General features: G+C 52.4%; 1 protein-coding gene across 5 annotated transcripts in view; it reads right to left on the bottom strand.

The window, feature by feature from the left end:
• Positions 1-1,690: 1,690 nt before the first annotated feature.
• Positions 1,691-18,713, bottom strand: part of ARHGAP44 (Rho GTPase activating protein 44) — a 156,859-nt gene continuing 139,836 nt past the window's right edge. For 2 of the 5 annotated variants that reach the window (XM_024217593.3, XM_029912152.1), the window contains 5 exons: positions 17,473-17,694; positions 14,229-14,666; positions 12,967-13,115; positions 10,054-10,431; positions 1,691-3,555 (listed from right to left, as the gene is read on the bottom strand). In XM_024217593.3, the coding sequence (XP_024073361.1) occupies positions 3,413-3,555; positions 10,054-10,431; positions 12,967-13,115; positions 14,229-14,666; positions 17,473-17,694 (1,330 nt within the window). In that variant the 3' untranslated portion in view covers positions 1,691-3,412. Of the gene's footprint in view, positions 3,556-8,556; positions 8,609-10,053; positions 10,432-12,966; positions 13,116-14,228; positions 14,667-17,472; positions 17,695-18,713 lie in introns of all 5 variants that reach the window. The other 3 variants (XM_029912150.1, XM_029912151.1, XM_024217596.3) reach the window with 3 other exon arrangements.

The raw sequence follows: 18,713 nt of genomic DNA, 5'->3' as shown, positions 1-18,713 counted from the left end.
ATGCCTCCTAGGATCACAGTAGCTCTTCTGGTCACAGCATCACACTAGGAGCTCATGCTCAGCTGGTTATCCACCATGACCCCCAAATCTTTTTCAGAGTCCCTGCTTCCCAGGACAGAGTCTCCCATCCTGTAGGTATGGCCTCCATTCTTTGTTCCTAGATGAACACATTTACAGTTAGCCGTATTAAAACACATATTGTTTACTTGAACCCAGCCTACCAAATGATCCTCATTGCTCTGGATCAGTGACCTGCCCTCTTCATTATTTACCACTCCCCCAATTTTTGTCACAACCACAAACTTTATCGGTGATGATTTTAAGTTTTCTTCCAGGTCATTCATAAAAATGTTAAACACCACAGGGCCAAGAACCAAGCCCTGCAAGACTCCCACTGGAAACAGACGCACTCAATGCTAACTCTGCTTACACTTACATTTTGGGACCTATCACTTAGCCAACTTTTAATGCAGCTAACGGGGGCCATGTAAATTTTATATCATTCTAGTTGTTTAATCAAAAATGTCCTGTGGTACCCAGTCAAATGCCTCACAGAAGAGTAAGTATAATACATCAACAGTATTACTTTTATCAACCAAACTTGTAATCTCATTTACAAAAATAAATCAAAATAGTTTGAGAGGATCTGATTTCCATGTTGTACAAGAAGTAAAGAGGCCAGCTTGACTTTCAGCTCCCAGGCTGAGTTTGCAGGGCTGGCTGGTAGGAAAGCCCCGCGTTTTACTTGCAAACTGCACAGATTTGCTCTAGGGCAGGGGTTGGCAACCTTTCAGAAGTGCTGTGCCGAGTCTTCATTTATTCACTCTCATTTAAGGTTTCGCGTGCCAGTAATACATTGTAACATTTTTAGAAGGCCTCTTTCTATAAGTCTATAATATATAACTAAACTATTGTTGTATGTCAAGTAAATAAGGTTTTTAAAATGTTTAGGAAGCTTCATTTAAAATTAAATTAAAATGCAGAGCCCCCTGGACCGGTGGCCAGGACCCAGGCAGTGTGAGTGCCACTGAAAATCAGCTCACGTGCTGCCTTCGGCATGCGTGCCATAGGTTGCCTACCCCTGCTCTAGGGGGAGAGAGAGAGAAAAAAAGTCACCCTGGACCCTCCAGGCTGTTTTTACAGTGTGGCTTTGCAAAGAAGTACACCACGTTTGGGAGGGGTGGGGGTGGGGGTGAGGGAAGGGGGTGTTTCTCTAGAACTGCACTTGAAGTGGAACAGGCCTAATGGATGTCATCTTTCTTTTCTATAAGCGTTTGCTCAGATTGAGCTCTGCCCTGGCCAATGTTCTTGTGAGAACTGCCCCCCCCCCCCCCCCAGGCCCCCCAGCAAGCCTGGGTGTCCTCTTGACGAGTGCCAGAGACTCCATGAATTCCACTACAGACTTCGCTATCACAACTGATTTTACAGAGAAGACGCCCAGATACCATGGAGATGGGCTGCAGCATAAACCCCTGAGAATGGCAAGGTTTTTTCACTGATGAATCTTCACCACTGACCCTTCTACAACCTCCCCGCCCCCTCTCCTCGGCAAAACAGACTGCTAAAGGCACAGCGAGACCTGCATTGGAGGCTACATAAAAGGGTTCAGCAGACAACATCAGTTGATTCTATTTTAATGAGAACACCCGTCAGGGAGAGTCGGGGGCAGGGTGGCATGGGGAGTCAAGCGTGTGGCTTCTTTCAAGAAGCTGCTTGGGGTGTTGATATTTCAAGACAGAGTGTGAGACACAAACCTGCAGTCCTTCTGGAGGAACTGCTGCAAATACAAGAAGTTGACTGTGTTCGAGGACAAGAACCCCAGTTTTACCAACAGTTTTGACAGCAATTTGCACATTTATTTCAGGTGATTTTGCACTACACCCCCGGCCCCCCCGTGTCCCCATTACAGTCTGGGTGATGAGTTGCACTTATGACCTGTGCAAAAAGCTGCAACATCCTAACTTGCAAATACGGCTGTGAGAGAATATTTCTTTATACATTTATACTGGATCCGGGGACGCTAAGCATTTCAATTTACATTGGTACACCAGTTCAGATGGAATGGCTCAAATAAAACAAATATATATATAGATCTATTTTATATATACAAATATATAATATATATATATATCTATGCAGACAGATATATATATATATATCTTTCAAAAGGATAAAAGGTTAAATTTGTCTTTGCATGCACCACCAAAACCTCTGCTCCACACCACCCAAACAAAAGAGTTAACTAAGGCCCAGCGCTGAGTAAACTGTAATCAGGTCCCTGGTAACATGTCCCTGTCGTCAGTTTCGCCCTCCCCTCGCAGACACTGATGCAGGAATATGTGACACACGGTGGGGGGAGATGAGGAAGTTGAGCTGGTGAGCAGTGAGCTGGAAAGGCAAGGTCACCCGGGCCACATCTCACCTTCTAAAGCACGGGTAGGGGGACACAACATGAGCACATTATTGCTATTCAAAGCATGGCCTTGCTCTCCAGCACAAAGTGGCGCCATTCACGCCAACGGGGCCCACGCCTCCCTTGCCAACGGCAGGCGTGTCCATGCCGCTCCCAACTGCCTGCCGTGGTCCCAAGAGGAACAGTCGCACTTGGTTCCTCGCCAAATCCCCGGCTGCGGCTCAGACAGGGAGTCATTTCCGGCCAACAAGGAGTCAAGCCAACAAAGAAACAAGGGAAGGAAAAAAGCCAGGGTGAGGTATTTGGGAATGATGAGGCATGGTTCAGATCCCACTGGGGCAAACACTCTCCTGGAGACCACCCTGTAGGTCTCACCCTAAAGCGGTCAGTTTGGCAGACAGTCTGGAAAACAACAGGCATTTAAGGGTTAAAGAGGACACCTCTCCCATGGCAGCCTTCCTGCAGGGGACGGAGACAGCATGGGCAGTTACAGCACAGCAGTGCAGCTGGAAAAGCAATGGGCCACCGGGCGAGCATTTCACCAGCTACCAGGCAAGGGGACGCTGGTGGAACCCAACGAGCCAAACCCACTGGGCACCGTTACTGCAGTGACCACCCTGCCTCCCTCCCCCAAGCCGAAGAGCAATGGGGAATGGGAGTTTGGGGGGCGGGGAGGGGGGTTGGGGTTATTTTTGGAACAGGGCTGAAAGCTTGAAAGGGGGATACTTAGGCACCAAGTCAAAAGGCAAAGTTTGGATAAGGCGAAACAAACTGATGGAAATAAATAACCAAAACTGCCCCAGAAATGCATTTTGCCATGGAGACAGGTTGTCCCCGTTTGCTGCAAGTCACACATGTCCATCCAGCCAGCTCACGCCGGTAGCTGGTGAATGGAGCCCTGACTGAGAGCAAGCCCCGCCATGGCAAGGTCTCCGGACCGTAGTGGTTATGGGATCACATGTATGTACAAGAGAGTCAATGGGGGAAGGGGACGCTATGTCATAGGGCGGTGCTTTCCGATTCTTCCTCTTCCGAATCGACTTTCCCTGCCACGGAATGTCTCTGGGTTTGTTCCAGCGGATCTCGGTGGAGTGCAGGATCAACCTCGACGTGTATAGAAGGGACATCAAAGTGGACGAGATCTGCAATCGGGCACAGAAAGGCAGAGGTAAGAGGCTGCTCCGGGCGAACCCGCGCTAAGACGGACAGATGAGATCAGCAAAAAGTAGCTTGGGAGGCGCTGCTTTTTCTCAGCGGCAAAAACGTTTCTCAGGCTAGTACGTTGTTAATGTCAGAGAACAGGGATGTCATAATAAAGTCTAGGTTTGCACCTTCTATCGTTTTCACTTCCTCTCCTGAAGCTTGGGTGTCTCCGTTGCAGCAGCCAGCCTCTCTCTCATTCTTGTCACTATCACCACGGGCCTGCTAGGACTCAGCACAAGTGCCGAGCTCAGAGTCTTTCCAAAACACGGGGCAGAAACTGGCACCTTCTACTTCCCCCTTGTTTTTGTTTCGGACCCTTACTCTTTGCAGACTCGCCTTAGCCCCTTTCAATCCTTCCCCATCGTAGATAGTAGAGTGGAAAACGCTATGGAGCCATCTAGCCTCCCCTCCCCATGGGAATACAGGATTGGTCTCGAGAGGACACTCTCTATTGCCTAGTCTAGTTGTGAATGTCTCCAGGGCAGGGACTTTGACAGTAGATCTCACACTCCAGGAGCTATTACCTCTCATGTACTCATGGCTATTTCCTAAACCCCACCCCATCTTCCCTTTCAAACCTGCCAGTATTCAGCCCCTTCCATCTTTTCTCCTAGGGCAGGAGAGATTGCTTGGCGGGCGGGGGGAAGACACGAAAAGATATTAAACTCACTCGCCCAAATACGCAGCCATCTCATTAGCTGGGTCCTTTCCAGCTGCCAAATGCAAATGCCGCAATTACCACACTAGCCAGGGTTGCTAGGTTTCTAATTAGCCACCAAGGCCAGCCCCACTCCATGCATTCTCCCTTTTCCTGAATCATAGGGAAATGAGTGACACACAAGGCCTGCGGCCTGTTTGAGGGCGGGACATGCGTAGGTGTGTGGCTGGACAGGTACGTGGACTGCCCACAGTGTGCAGCGTTGGACTGGCCTTTGGGGAAGGGTCAAGGGGCCATCAATGCAGGTTTCAAATATAGTAAGTTACTCTGCTTTGACGGGGGGTCTTCTGGGACTTCCCCCTCCCCATTTTCCCCCTTTGCCCCCTCAAGTAACCTGTGTTGAGCCAATCTGCTCTTCTAGCTGCACCGATGGGAGGAGCGGCTAGGGAGATACAGATGCGGAGGGTGCTGCGTCCGTGGCACGCCAGCTCCTTGCAGCCCAGGGAACGAGGAGCAGAGCTCAGGCCTCCACACTGCTCCCACCCCTAGACGGGCGGAGCGAGCTGGCTGCACTCACGCCATATGGATTTCCACAGACCGGCAGCAGGCTGTGTCTGTCTCACACACACACACACACACACACTTGTATTATTATTGTTGTTACTTCTTTCAAAGTGTGTTATTTTAGCTTTTTGACTGGTCTGTGCATTCCATCGTTTTTATTTCTCTCTTATGCTTCCATTGAATTCTTTGGATAGTGAGTTCTAAAGTGCCCAATCTGTCCTGGCTGGAGTAATTATCCCTATGGTAACTTTTTGAAAATATACATCCTAGCTAGGTTTTTTGTTTCTACTGGTGGCGCACGTCCGCACATACCTCAATATTGGTGCACGTAACAAAATTCAGTCCGCACATGGATAGAAAAAATTAGAAGGAACATTGCTAGTAACCCTTCGAATGCTGGCCAGGCGGGTGGCACTTCATACCTTAAGGGGAGGGTTGTTGTTGTTGGTGGTGGTGGTGGGGTTGTGGCCAGAGGAAGGCAGAGATGGACAAGGGCCTCCTGGGTAGAGTCAGTCCTGCCTCTCCCTGCCTGGCAACTCTCCCCCTGCGCCCGGGCGCTGTGCTGCTCTGAGCCCCACTTCACACCAAGAGGAAGGGAAGATGAGTCACCTTGGTGGAAACAGCCAGGGACAGGCACAGCCTGCCATGGCGCCAGGCCATGGCTCTGGGCTGACGGTGAATCAGGCAGGCGAACGGGGGGCAGGCGGCTCTTCACCTGTGCATGGGAGGGACGCTTTTGGACCTATGGGCGGCTAGTGGGAAGGGTCACACTGAGCATGGGCCCAGAAGAGGCTGGGGCATGGGGGAGGGAAAGATTGGAAAAACAGGCGCCGGGTTTTCTGAGCTCCTGCCCCTCAGCCTGGAGCCCCGATGAGCAAACTCAAGTCCTGGAGTTAGAGAGTTAAAAAAGAAACGCTATGCAATACATAGGCCTGGCGCAGATGGAGACCCGCTGGAGAGAGCACTCCCAGCCCTGCGTAAGCACCTGCCTAGTGGAGAGCAGAGGACCCCAGCTGAGATTTGCTGTGTGGGCCTGGGAGCAGAGTTTGGCCCATGGGGGGTATGACTGGCAGATGTCACGGGCACAGTCTGTGCTCTCACACCTGTACGGTTTGCTCCGGGGATGTGCGACCCAGAGAGACGGGATGGTGGGACAGCGCCCACATTCCCTCTCCCTTCCCCCAACACTTTATATGAAGATTTACACTCATTTTACACCAGGTGCCAAATTCTGCTCTTGCCTACACCAGGGCAACCCTGCTGACTTCCCTGAGCTTGCACCACCAGAAATTTGCCCCCAGATTTTTACATTCCTTTTCCACCGTCACTGGTCCATTGTTCCTAATGACCGCACAAGCGCCCCTTCCAACTGGAATACAGCTTGCCTCGCGCAGCCTTAAACATGAGAGTGGGCCCACGTTTTCAGGAGCGCAGCTAACGCCTCTTGGGGGCATCAGCATTCTCCAGAGTCTGCAGCGTGGATGTGTAAACCGGGTAGGTGTGTTTAGAACCACAGAGCTGTACGGCTAGCAGGCTCGAGAGGTCACCTAGCCATCCCCCTGCGCTAAGGCCGGGCCATTTGCCCATAGGTGTCTGAGATGATCTCTTCCCTGATGCCAAACAAGCAGCTGCAGATATTGGACCATTTTGCATATCTGGCCAGTGGGACTAGGGATACAGCTGGCTCACACGGTGTGGGGGCTCTATATTTTAGCTACTCTGGATAGAGTTACCAGGTGTCTGGTTTTCAACTGGAAAGGGGACCTGGCAGTGTCCGGTCAGACGAACTGACTGGACACCAAAAGTCTGGTTACCGCGGTGGCGGGGGGAAGGTACTGGGTCATCAACCCGTGCCAGCCCCTACTCAGCCGGGGCTGCCTCCTTCCTGTATCTCTTGGGCAGGCTCTGCATCAGGTTGCAGCTCCCGTTCCAGCCCCAGAGCAGAGGGAGTCCAACTGCGGAGGGTGGGGGGAGGAGGAGGAGGAGGAGGAAGGTGGAAAGGATTGCGACGGGGAAGGGGGAGGGGAGTGAGTGGGGGTGGGGCCTCAAGGGAAGAGGTGGAGCAAGGGTGGGGTCTGGAAGAAGAGGTGGAGCAGGGGCAGGGTCTCAGGGGGAAGGGAAGGGGGCTCCAGTTTTCAGACATTAAGTAGTTTTCATTTTTGAAATAAAGAAGCCTAATTGTCAAGTGTATTTGAAATAAGCTCACTGCTAACCAGCGTTGTGAGATTGTTTCCATCGGACTAAGGTTCTGCAGCATGTAACGGGAAGACATTGAGGAAACCCCTGCTGGAAAAATAAAGGGGAAGATCATAGCAAACCAGGGTGTGCTGTCATGACTACAGTCTGTGAAGTGGCTATTTAGGGTCTGTCTGGACTCGAGTTTTTGTGCCCGTTTCCAATTAAGTTAGCTAACAGCCATGCAAATGTCAGTCTAGAGATGCTCTAGCAATGCTTAGGAGCCCATGGCTGGACCCTGGGGTAAACCACTAATATCTGAGCCCTGGAACAAGTGTTTGTGGAGGGACAGGACTAGAATTTACAAACATGTTAGCTAACTTGAGCTAAATGGCAATCACTTAACTAGTGTGGAGACAGGAGCAAAAATTCTAGCCTCAACAGCCCCTTAGGGCTGGTCTTCAGAGCAACGTTAGCTATACTCGAGTTAGCTTAGCTCTAGTGAGAGCAGCCACACCTTGGAGCTGCCGGGGTGGCTGGATTAGTAGCACAGAATAGCTTTGTTCCCTCTACGTTACTAGCTCGAGCATCTACGCATCCCCTGACGGGCCAGCTAGCTTGAGTCCAAAGCACGCCTAGGTGGAGCGAGAGCCTTCTGGCCGGTTAGATTAACACTCAAGTTATAGCTGGCGCTAACACTGCGGAGGAGGCCAGCCTGTGGATGCACACTCGTCCAGTTCACATGCCATCCAAATGTGTAGTGCATCTGCTGGTGCACCGTGGAGGCCCACTGACGTGCTGGTCCTGTGCGTTCCATTGCAGGGCAGGTGGAGTTATACTGGTGTGGCACTGCAGTGACTTGCAGTGGCCGTTTTTATCAACCGGGCTGCTCAGCCTAACAGTCCCATACCACGTGCCTAGCATGCAAGTCTCATTCGTCACCTGTGACACTAGGCTCTTAAAGCTACAGCGCATTTGCATGATGCTATTCGTTCATTTTATCGGCGCGCATTTCCAGAGTGCTCCTGGCCAGAGTAAATAAGCACCACCTAGTGACGCTAAATATCCCCAGGAAACATACCATCGGCATCAATACCCAATCAAGGCAATTAAGAACGGCAATATCATGACATCCCTTCTGAAAAACAATACATGAAATGGAAGAGGGAGAAATTATTCATACGGGTCAGTTCTAAGCCATGGTTGGGAGGGGAAGAGAGGGGAGGGGAAGGTTAGGAGCTGGTCACGGGATTGTTTTCATTGATTGATTTCAATATACAAAGGGGGCGGGAACAAAGGCCAGCGGTTCCAGGAAGCAAAAGAAACAAGTTTACTAATAAGGTAATTATTGGTGAACTTGTGATACGGTCACAGGCCCAAGAAGCCATGCAATTCCGGTTCAGCGAGCCCCATGCAAAGGCCAAAGAGAGCGAGATGGAATTAGTGGTGAATCTGACGCAACAGCCAGCCGCTGGAGGTCAGTCTAGGGGGTTAGCTTTTCAAGTGCCAGAGAGGGGAGGTTTGCACGGGAACTCCAGCTTACCCTGAGAATCCCCCTCACACCTATCCAATATTGCATCACTCGCCTCAAACAGCTGCAAGGACACAATCATAGGATTGGGAGAAAGGAAACAAAAATAAGCAGCAACAAGGAGACAAGAACACAACAGAAACACGGTTCAGAGAATTGTGGCTGTCAAGTCATAAAACAGAACATAGAATACATTACAGTATAAAGAGACTAGCTTCTGAAACCTGCATGGGGAGAACTCAGACACAAACCAATCTGCCATTCCTATTTACCACCGCCTGCTCTGCAATCCTGGAATACTAGGGGGCATTGGTATAATTTCCCTTGTGAATCCTTCGAGCACAACCCAGCAGATCAGGGCTGGGCCACAGATGCTGTTCTACAAGTAAAGGAATCAGCGGACATGCAAGAGTATAACTGAAATAATATCGATCTCATGAACTGTCAAGAGTAGAAAGATCCACTATACATCAATGGAAAGCCAGGATTCCCAGGTTTCAAACCATGTATAATATGTGTTTCTAGTCATCATGGGCCACGAGAGATACCTCAAAACGATGACCAGTCCCTCAGAGCAGCCAAAAGGACACCAGATAGGCCTACATGTTGTTGCCATCCTAAGGTCCCTGGGCCAGTTTGCCTTCCACTATATGCTATATTTCTATATCAACACCCCCATCTATCTGGAGGTCTCAGGGGACACCTCAAAACATCTGCTAGAGGTGGCGGGGAGGACAGCTCTAAAAAACCAAGGGAGCCAATTGTAAGACTTACCAAAGGCTGTTGCGAGGGCTCAACCTGCAGTATGGAGAAGACCCCCACCAGATGGGTTACAACAAAAGCCTGCATGGCTTTGAAATCTATGCTGCAGCCTCAGTGAACAGAACACCTGAGCCAGCTTTCCAGGCCAGCTAGCACAGGGCCTTTAAATCCAGTTGGCGTCCTGTCTGCTGCACTCCAGGGCTTGAGGGCGGCACCACGGGTTCACCAGGGAACCTCAGCTTGTGGGGTGGCTGCCGACATAGCACATGGTAGAAGAGAGCTGTGTTTTCATACACAGGCCTTTGACCATTTTAATTCTGCCTCATTGCCAGGGCAGGTTTTACCCTCAGATATTTGCCTTCTAAGCGATCACCCTGCTAAGGAAGCCCGGATTCAGAGGGCAATGCAGAGATTTCAGAGTTAAAACTTGTCCCCACCACTCCTTAAAATAAAAGCATCTTAAAGACCCTGCATCTTGGCCCTGGAGCCAAACACCCAGGAGCACGTTTCCGTTGGTCCAGCGGCATCTGATTTTGCACTGACGCCCTCTGTAGTGCCTGCTGCACAGTGGACTCTGGCATCCCCACGCTCATCCCCTCAGCCCACGATAACACCGACTCATCGGATAACTGATGCCGCCGAGACTTGTCGGCGTGGCGACAAACTAGCTGATCACATTCGCCTCTCTCCTTGCCGTACCCTGCAAGGGATCTGATCAAAGCTCTAGGGAGCGAACGGCTTGGTTACCTGTGGACATGCTTTCCCCGGGGGACATGTCATCTAGCAGGGTGTGCTCCATGGACTGCGGGCTAGCGCCGGTCAGGCTTGCTGTGGGAGGCTGTGGCGGTGGCAGCGTGGGCCTCTGCCTTGGCTTAGGGGTGGGTCGAGACTTGGTTAAAGTGCTCGTCAGGGAAGGAGGAGAAGACAGGGAAGGAGCAGCAGCTGGGGAGAGCTGGCCTGAGGCCAGTGAGTAGCCGTGTGGGTAATTCAGTCCATAGGGTGAAGGGGTGCTCGGAGGGGTGGGAGACAGGCTGACGGGGGATGGCTGTCCCGTGGACTGGTCGGACATACCGCCTGACTGGCCGTAGGGCACCTTGGGTGTGATTGGAGCCAGCTTCTTTGAAACTGTGGAAGACAAAGAGAGACAGAGACACCATAAAGTGAAGCACAGGTTCAGAGGGTCCTTAGCACTTCTTATACCTATCTGATGTTAGAACTCCTGCATTTGAGAAGCTGGGCTCTCTTGCTCTGGTGCTGCAATACACCCAGGTGCTGTGTGTGATTACTCTGCAAATCAAACACATAGGGAACCTGGACTAGAACCCTCATCCTACAGCTCCAACCCCTCTGGCTGCTCCTAGCCAAGTTAAAGGCACTTGCCATCAGCTAGCAGCAGTAGCAGATCCCTTATCTTCTCAATGGACCAGATTGTAGAACCCTTCCTTATTCATACTCACAAAGACAGCCTGTTACACTAGAGAAAGATCTCCAAGGGCCAGGCTGGACACCAGTCACAAAGAACCGTATCTGCCAAAGGTTGCATGCAAAACAGATCCTTACATGTGCAAATGCACCTGTCCTCCCATAGGCATTCTCAGGAAAACACTGTCCTCGCTATATGAACCAGGGATCTGAGTGGAGAGCTCTGCCCTTTACATCTACTGAGATTTGTGGCTGTCAGAATATTCTTGATTATTTCAATATGGCATCTGCCTCTTGGATATGGGAGGGGCATAAGGGGCTTGCGCTTAAACAGCCCCTGTGAGATGGAAACCAGCATGTAACACGGACTGTGGTGGATGTGCCAAATACGGTGGAAGAAGGGATCTCATACAGCCCCCAGTAGGTCTGAATGTTGAATTAAAACCCACCCAGGAGCAAAGGGATGCGAACTCCAGCCTGTCTCCCATGCCCCACAGCTCCATTTCCCAGCAAAATGACTTTCTGAGGCAGGCCTTGCCAGTGTCCTGCAGGGACTGCTCACTTAATCAAGCAGGCGACATCAGCAGCTCCGAACCATGAACAAACTCCTTGGGTCTCTCCAGTGAGAACTGTGCATCCGTGGGCTCACTCCTGCCCTCCAGTGAGCTAGGAGCTTCCTGCGCAAGTGTGCAGCTTCCTCAGCTGGTTTCTGAGGTCTGCGGAGATGTGTTTTGGAAGACGGAGGGAAGGTGCAATATTCACATGGCAGCACTGAGTGCGTTTTCACATGAGGCCACTCCGCCTCTATGTGGCAATGGACGATGGGGAGGAAGGGCAGAACTCCAGGAGCTGAAAGCTCCATTGACCTAGGTACCGAGGGTGCTTTCGTTAAGACATATTGGGCAAAATTTTCAAAGGTGCCTAAGTGACTTAGGAGCCCAAATCCCATTTTCAAGAGTGATTTAGGCACTCAGGGGCCCTAGTCTCACTAGAAGGCTCGTCAGTACCTGAGTCCGTTTGGAAGATCCCACCAGGTGCCTAGCTACATCTTTAAACAGCTAAATACCTTTTAAAATCTGGCCCTCGGGTGCTTTTGAAAATTTTACCTGTTGTCTAATAACCAACCTCCAAAGGTTCAGAGGGGTGGTTTGCATGAGCACTCAGACCTTTGGATGCTTCTCTGACCCACATTGTAATTATCCCAGTGTCTGGGGTCTGCCCAGACAGGGCAGGTTGGGGATTTGATGAGAACTGGTGAGATGTCCAGTAATTCCTGCTTCTGGGTGGAAATTCTCAGCAGCTCCCGAGGAGCATCTGTAGCTTTCATTCGAGCAAACAAACAAACAAAGAAGTCTGTGGTTGCAATGAGAACCTTCCACATACAAAGCAAGTGTAACCGACCTAGTCAAGTCTTCCTCAGCTCCAGCAGTCAGTGGCGAGCTCATTTCCCTGACATAAAAATGGGGATGATGGGAGATCTCTACAGCATGTAATTTAGCAACAGCCTTCATCAAATCAAGACCCAACATAGTTTTCATATGAGTCTTATCACGGGCCAGATCACCAGCTGGTGTAAATCAGTGTAGCCTTGTTGACTAAATAGAGATAAACTGATTGACACCAGCTCAGGATCTGTCCCAGACCGAATTATAATTGTCCTGACAGGAGTCTTCGGCCTAGCCTACGCACAAACTTCTGCCGGCATAGCTCTGTCAGCCGGGGCACGAGGTGTGCGATCCCTGACCAATTGAGCTGTGCCACGCAGTTGCACCAACACAACTGCACTTTTACCAGCAAAGTGTGCATGTGTGTGTGTGTGCGTGTTACAGTGTATCCACACTCGGAGTCGTTTGCCTGTATAAAAACACTGGCAAAGGGCTTCTACCGGAGAGCTGGCCTTCCTCACCTCCATGCAGCGCCATCGCTGGAAAAAATCCAGCACGAGGCAAGCAGGGTCCATGCAAATGCCAGATGGTTGTATGATTAGTCCTTCTGTGAGCTGGACAGTGTGGAGATCCAGGCACATGAAAGCCCACCTCCTCAGGCACCAGGAAAACATACCTTCAAATCCCTGAGCCGGTAATGGCCCCGCCGCACAATCTGCACCCACGCACACTCATAATGCAGTGCTAGAGAGCACAACCCACACCTGTCTGAGTGTGCATGAAGCTTGCAACTTTATTACACTCATCACCTTGCACCGGTTACATTAGCCAGCCCTGGAAAGGCAGCAAATACCTTTGCGCAGTGCGTGAGGGCTCTGCTCCGTGGACAGCTGCTGAGTGGGACTGGCCACCTGCTGCATGCTCCCACATGGGGCCACGTGACCGGAGCTTGGGCTGCCTTTCTGCCCAGACACGGGCGACAGCTCCTTGGTTTTTAAAGTACTGCAAAGAAACAAACAGGAACAAAGAGGAAAACATGTAAGTCCCTTTGTTTTGAAGCCACCCCATGGACCTCCCTCTGCCCCACAGCCCAGGGTCACTTGGCACACGCCCCTCGCACTCTGGCCTGTTCTCCGGCACGCAGGCCTCGCTAAGAGCAGCCGTTTGCGCTGGCAAAGCCAACCCCCCTCCCGATTCTTTGCCCGACAGAAGCTGCTTCCGGAGACGCGCTACACACTGGACTCAAGATGTGCGTACGTCTTTTCAAGCAGGCGGAGCACAATGAGAGCATGAAGCGATGCTGCAGCCCTCCTAGTCGCATGGTGTACAGCAGAGACAGAGCAGAACAAAACCCCTTCCCTGCCCCGCAACGGCTGCTCCTCCAGAGGGAGCTCTGTTTGCTAAGAAGGGCTCTAGGAATTATTTGGGGCAGTTCTCTGGCCTATGTGATACCGGAGGCCGGAGTAGCTGATCCCAATGGACTCTGCTGGTCTTGGAGTCAATGCATCTAAGAACTTGTTGTGGGGACTGGTTTTGGGTTTTTTTTTTAAAGCTTCCTCCATTTCTTAATCCCCAGCTACGGCGCTCACTTGCAATGGCCAAGAAATGGATAGAGGAGTCCAGGCCACCCAGCAGCAAAGAACCTCTGGACGAGGCAGCACAGCAAGCGACATAATGGCTCATCAGGATTCCTTGGGTGAGCAACGGCAAGCTGGCCGGGCCAGGCAGCAGCCATTCACAGCCTGCACTGCAGAGGCGGCTAAGCCCACCAGCTCACGAGGGCACCGCTGGGTCAAGGGAGCTGCTCTGGATCAGCCTGGCCTGTGACGCTCATTTGACTCTGATTCCTTGCTTCGTAGCTCTGTGGCGGGTGGGGGAAGGGCTGGCCCTGCACCCCTGCTCCCTGGGATACGACGGAAAGGTCGCAGCGCCTGGCAGAGCGCTCCGTCCGCCCCCTTCACGAGCTGCCCAGTGCCGCCCCATGCAACGGCAGCTTCTGGGGGCGAGAAGGCTCGGGCCGGGCCACGGGGCCTGTCCCCAGCGGCGGCTGTCCCCGCGGTGCACGGCGAGCCGATGGCTCTGAACCCTTTCAGCCTCAAACACACAGGTATTTACCTAGTCAGGCCGGCTCCTCTGTCGCTGGCGCAGCCGACCCAGGGGGGAGAGGCTGACGTAAGGGAGGGGTAGGGAGCGCCAGGTGGGTCCGGTTTGGCTAAGACAAGTGGGGGTTTGATGGAGGGGGCGGAGAGATTAGTTTCGAGAGCATGCGATTCGGTGAGGGAGCTCTGCTTGGGGAGGTGAAGGAAACACGGCTTCGGGTTCGAGTTAATGTCAAGCGGCTGAGGGCTGGGAGAGGAGGAGGAGGAGGAGGAGCGGGGAGGCAGAGTTTGGCTGTGCCCTGACCACCGGTAGGGTGGTGAGGGGGCCTCAGGCCGAGCCTGGGGGTGGTAATGGCGGAGGTGCTGATAGCAAGGGTAAAGGGGGGGCCTGTCGTCCTCGGGGGAAGGGTAGTGGTAACAGGAGTCCAACCAACTAGACGACACATCATCCGTGCTGCAAAATGTCCAAACAGACAGACAGACAAAAACAAGAGCAGAAGTGTTGGTACAGGGAGGAACCCACCCGGAGCGGCGAGGCTGGCAGAGAAGCAAAGAGGAGTAACAACAGCAAGAGAAACACTGAGCTCAGAGCCTGCCGCGGGGTGGGGAAGGGGGGACACCGGGGGGGGGCAGAGCAGTGGGTCCCAGCCTCCTGGGGTGATGGCACGGGGCTGGGGTCTGAGCTCGCTCATACGGGTCAATGGACGCATCACGTCACGGAAACCCAGAGTCTCTGGCTTTCCTCTGGGGAAGTGGAAACCAGAGTCTGGCCCTAAGGCTGCAGCCTGTGCCCGCCGTCGCCCTCCTGTGGCCCTGGGGGCTCGAACCTGCCCCAGACCTGGGGCTGTGCCGCAATCTGGCTTTACAGCCGCATGAGCCACCTGAGGGCCACAGAAGGCCAGGGTGCTCACAGCTGAATGGGAGGTGGGCCGAGGCTCTTCACTAGGGCCTAGCTCTGTGGGGCATCATAACAGGAGGGAAGGGTAGCCCAGGGTGCCAGTCACAAAGCCTGAAGCACCGAGGGCACTGCCTGGGGCTGGGAGCCACTGATCTAGAGAACAGCAAGGCAGGAGTGGCAGAGAGAGGGCCCAAGCCAGGGAGTATAGGCAGAATAGCGGGGCACTGTGCCAAAATGCAAGGCCAGGCAAGTGTCAAAGGGTCTGCAGTGGTGACGCCCTGAAGGTTGACACCTAAAACGCCTTTCCAAACTCCTGGACATGCATTCGCCAGGTGAGGAAGAGCCCTCCACCCGGGGGGGGGGGGGGGGGGGGGGGGGGGGAAAGCATGAAACGCTTTCTAATGACGTCGCATGTCTTTCATGTCATAGGGGTCTGCTTCTCGGCCCTGCTCCTCGCCCTCCGCCTGGCCCCTGGATCCGCATCCCCCATTTGATCTCCGTTTAGCACAACGCCAGTCTATAAAGAAAGGGCGTCAGGAGGGAGGCAGGACGTGATGGAAATGGAAAGAGAGCACACGGCAAGATCTCCCACCCACTGGGATGCAAGTGCCCTCCGTGTGTCTCCTGCAGAGGCTGGCTCTCAGGGAGGGGAGGGAACAGACTTACATAGTCCTGGGAACTGAGGCTAATGCTGTAACGTCTGCATAAAGTCAGGTAGAAAGGACACTGACATGTGAGAAAGGCGTCTAAGCAGGGTCAGGGAATAAGAAAATGAACACATTCAGATTATGACAGGATCAGGTTCAACGTACCAGCTGGGACATACACTGTGACCCAAGACAGGTGAACGCAGACAGTGGAACTGGGGGACATGGGACTTGTGGGTCACGGCTATTCGACACAACAATAGGAGGTAACGAGCGAGCGAGCTGTGGCAGGCTCTGGTCTCTGTTACAGCAGTGTACATCCAGAGTAACTCCACTGCAATGAACAAGGCTGCTCCAGATTTACATGGGTGTAATGGAGATCAGGCTCTGGCCCTTCATGTGCAAGTGTTAAATAATGTACCAAATAACTGATCGGGGAGAAATGCTGTCAACAGGTGCACAGAAATCAGAGCAAAATCCAGGCCCGGAGCAGATTTTTTTTGGTGCTTTCGGCCACAGAGTCAGGGTGGCTCGTGTTAAAGGATGGGGTCTGTGTGAGCTCTCTACCTGATAGCCAGGGCTCATCACAAATCTCTCTGGCACATATGCTGAGCTGGCTGGGTGCTGGGAAGCCCCCTGGCATGCAGCACATGAGAAGCTAACTTCCATACTTGCAGGAAGCACGGCTACAACGGAAGCACAGATTGGAAGCACGAAGGAGTCACATTGGCCCCGCTCCCTGCGCACGCGGGTGACTGCACCTGACAGCCTCGCTTGTTTTCTGGCTGCCCGCCAGGAAGCAGTGTGTGAATCCACCAACACAAAATAAATCCGTGGCCTTCTGAGAGAGGCACTGGAAGTGAACATTCCCTCTCCGTGGGAGGATGTTCTAGTAAGGAATGGGCTCAGGGAATGACATTTCAGGGCTAAGCACATTTGCAAAGAAGGTTCTGAAACTGGCTGCAAAATCTGCTCATGCACCACAGTCACCCAGCTTTTTTTCAGGTGCACAATCTGCACCCAAGTGTGCAAAGAGGGGTGAGGAGCAACGGCTAGAAGAGCACAAGTTGCTGGTGTAATTTAGAGTGTGCTTGTGCTTGGCCCACAGTCTAACCGACCCCAAAAGGAGTGCCTCCATCATCTTCCTTCCAGCCAGTGGAATGGGGAGACGTGGGGGATTGGTCTGGCCAAGGAGTGCCTGTTTGTGGGAGACCAGCGGGAATGGCAGGGCCAATGAAACAGTCAGTTAGGTAGCCCCAACAGTTTAGCACTACCTGAAGCCACATGACAGCCTGGAGCCTATCTCCTGCTCTCCCGGCCACTGGAGTGTTCCAAAGGGGACTTCTAGCATCTCTGCACAGCGCCCTCTGTGGGTGAGGTGCATGCACTGCGAGCGCAGAATCTCCATCAGATTTGCAGCATGGATAAGGGAGGATTTGCCCTGAACATCCAGTCTCTGCTTTTGCAAAAACATCTGTTTTTCCAGCCAGCCTAGAAATGGCATTTTCCAGCACCACTTCACCCGAGGCTGCTCGGGGATTTTCCTGTTTGCTGGGCGGTCACCGTTTGGGATTATTTTGTGCCTGGATTCACACACACCAGAAAGCAGAAGCGTGAAATCAAAAGGGCACATGCAGGTGAGCAGGAGCTAGGCGTGTTTACAAAGGCCATGTAAAGCAGCAGTGGCAGCAGCAGTCGCTGCCGCCCGGACTTACCTTGTCCGTTCGGCTCCTGGCTGGAAGCCGAAGCTAGTTGGAGTAGGGGAGGGAGTAGCTGAAATATCAAGAGATTGCTCAGGAATTGGTGACTGAGGAGTAGCAGCGAGATCGGAAGGCGGCGCGGGGGGCTGCATGGCAGGCGGGGTGGAGGACGCTTTTCGAACTATGGTGGTGCCTCTGCGGGCCACCCAAGATGTGTCCATCACCCTGACGCCCATGCTGAGGGGGGGAACACAAAGACACTCCCTTACCATCTCGGAAGTAAGGTTCAGAGCAAAGAAATAAAGCACAGATTGCAGCAAGAGGGGAGAAAAAACATTTCACTACATCCAGGTCAGTAAATCTTATTCAGATCCTGGCAGCCTTCCTTCCAGAGAGCACCAGTGCAGCCCAACGGCTCCTCGTGAAACACTGGGACACAAGACCGGTGCAGGACCCTCAGTGGAGGATTGGCCTAACCTGTTTCGGATGAGATCCAGGTCTGGCCCTTTAAAAACTCCTCTTATACCAGGGAACCCACTGCTCTTCAGTGGAATTCAACTTGCAGGGCAGCAGGGGTTGTAGAGGGTCAGAACTGTCCCGGAAGAACTTTGTAGGTAGGCTCCAAACACACCTTCATTGTCAGTGGCATTGCCCGGAGGCTTCATTGGGCAGGATCAAAGTTAGGGCTTGGCTATTGGCTCAGGCCCCCTCCCAACCCTGCAGAGAGCAATAGTGTCACCAGAAGAGAGATTGCTACCAAAGTAACAACTCGCCTTAGATCTTGTTTGTTTCGCTCAGAAGCTGCTGTGGCCCATCACAACCTTTGGGGAGATGAGACGGCTGTGCAAGCAGCACTGTTGTAGGGTGTGGCAAAAGTTTTCACCTACAAAGGTGGCAGCGGGAAATGGCCACCCTGCTGTGAGGTCTTTCCAAACAGCCACAAACTTGAGTGAGCCATTAGAAGCCAAAATGAATGGGAGAGCATTCCGGGTAATGACGCTGTTGTATTCCTCCCAGCTGGAGAAGCTTCCTGTTGAATTACTCCAAAAGAGGAAGTGAGCCCTTGTTTTTTCCCAAAGTTATGAAAGTGCAATGGTCTTTTAAGGCAATTGCACTAATTGGACCAAACTGGGCATGGGCTTACACCCCATGAAACCGATCCACCGGGGGAGAATCCAGCTCAGAATTTGCCTCCCTGACATCATTAAATATCGAAAAAACAGTATTTTGGCTTGCTCAGCAGCGAAGGCTCTAAC

Source organism: Terrapene carolina, unplaced genomic scaffold, assembly GCF_002925995.2.
Source record: "Terrapene carolina triunguis isolate 2854851 unplaced genomic scaffold, T_m_triunguis-2.0 Scaffold192, whole genome shotgun sequence".
Taxonomy (NCBI): Eukaryota; Metazoa; Chordata; order Testudines; family Emydidae; genus Terrapene; species Terrapene triunguis.
This window is presented reverse-complemented; position numbering and strand designations above follow the sequence as displayed.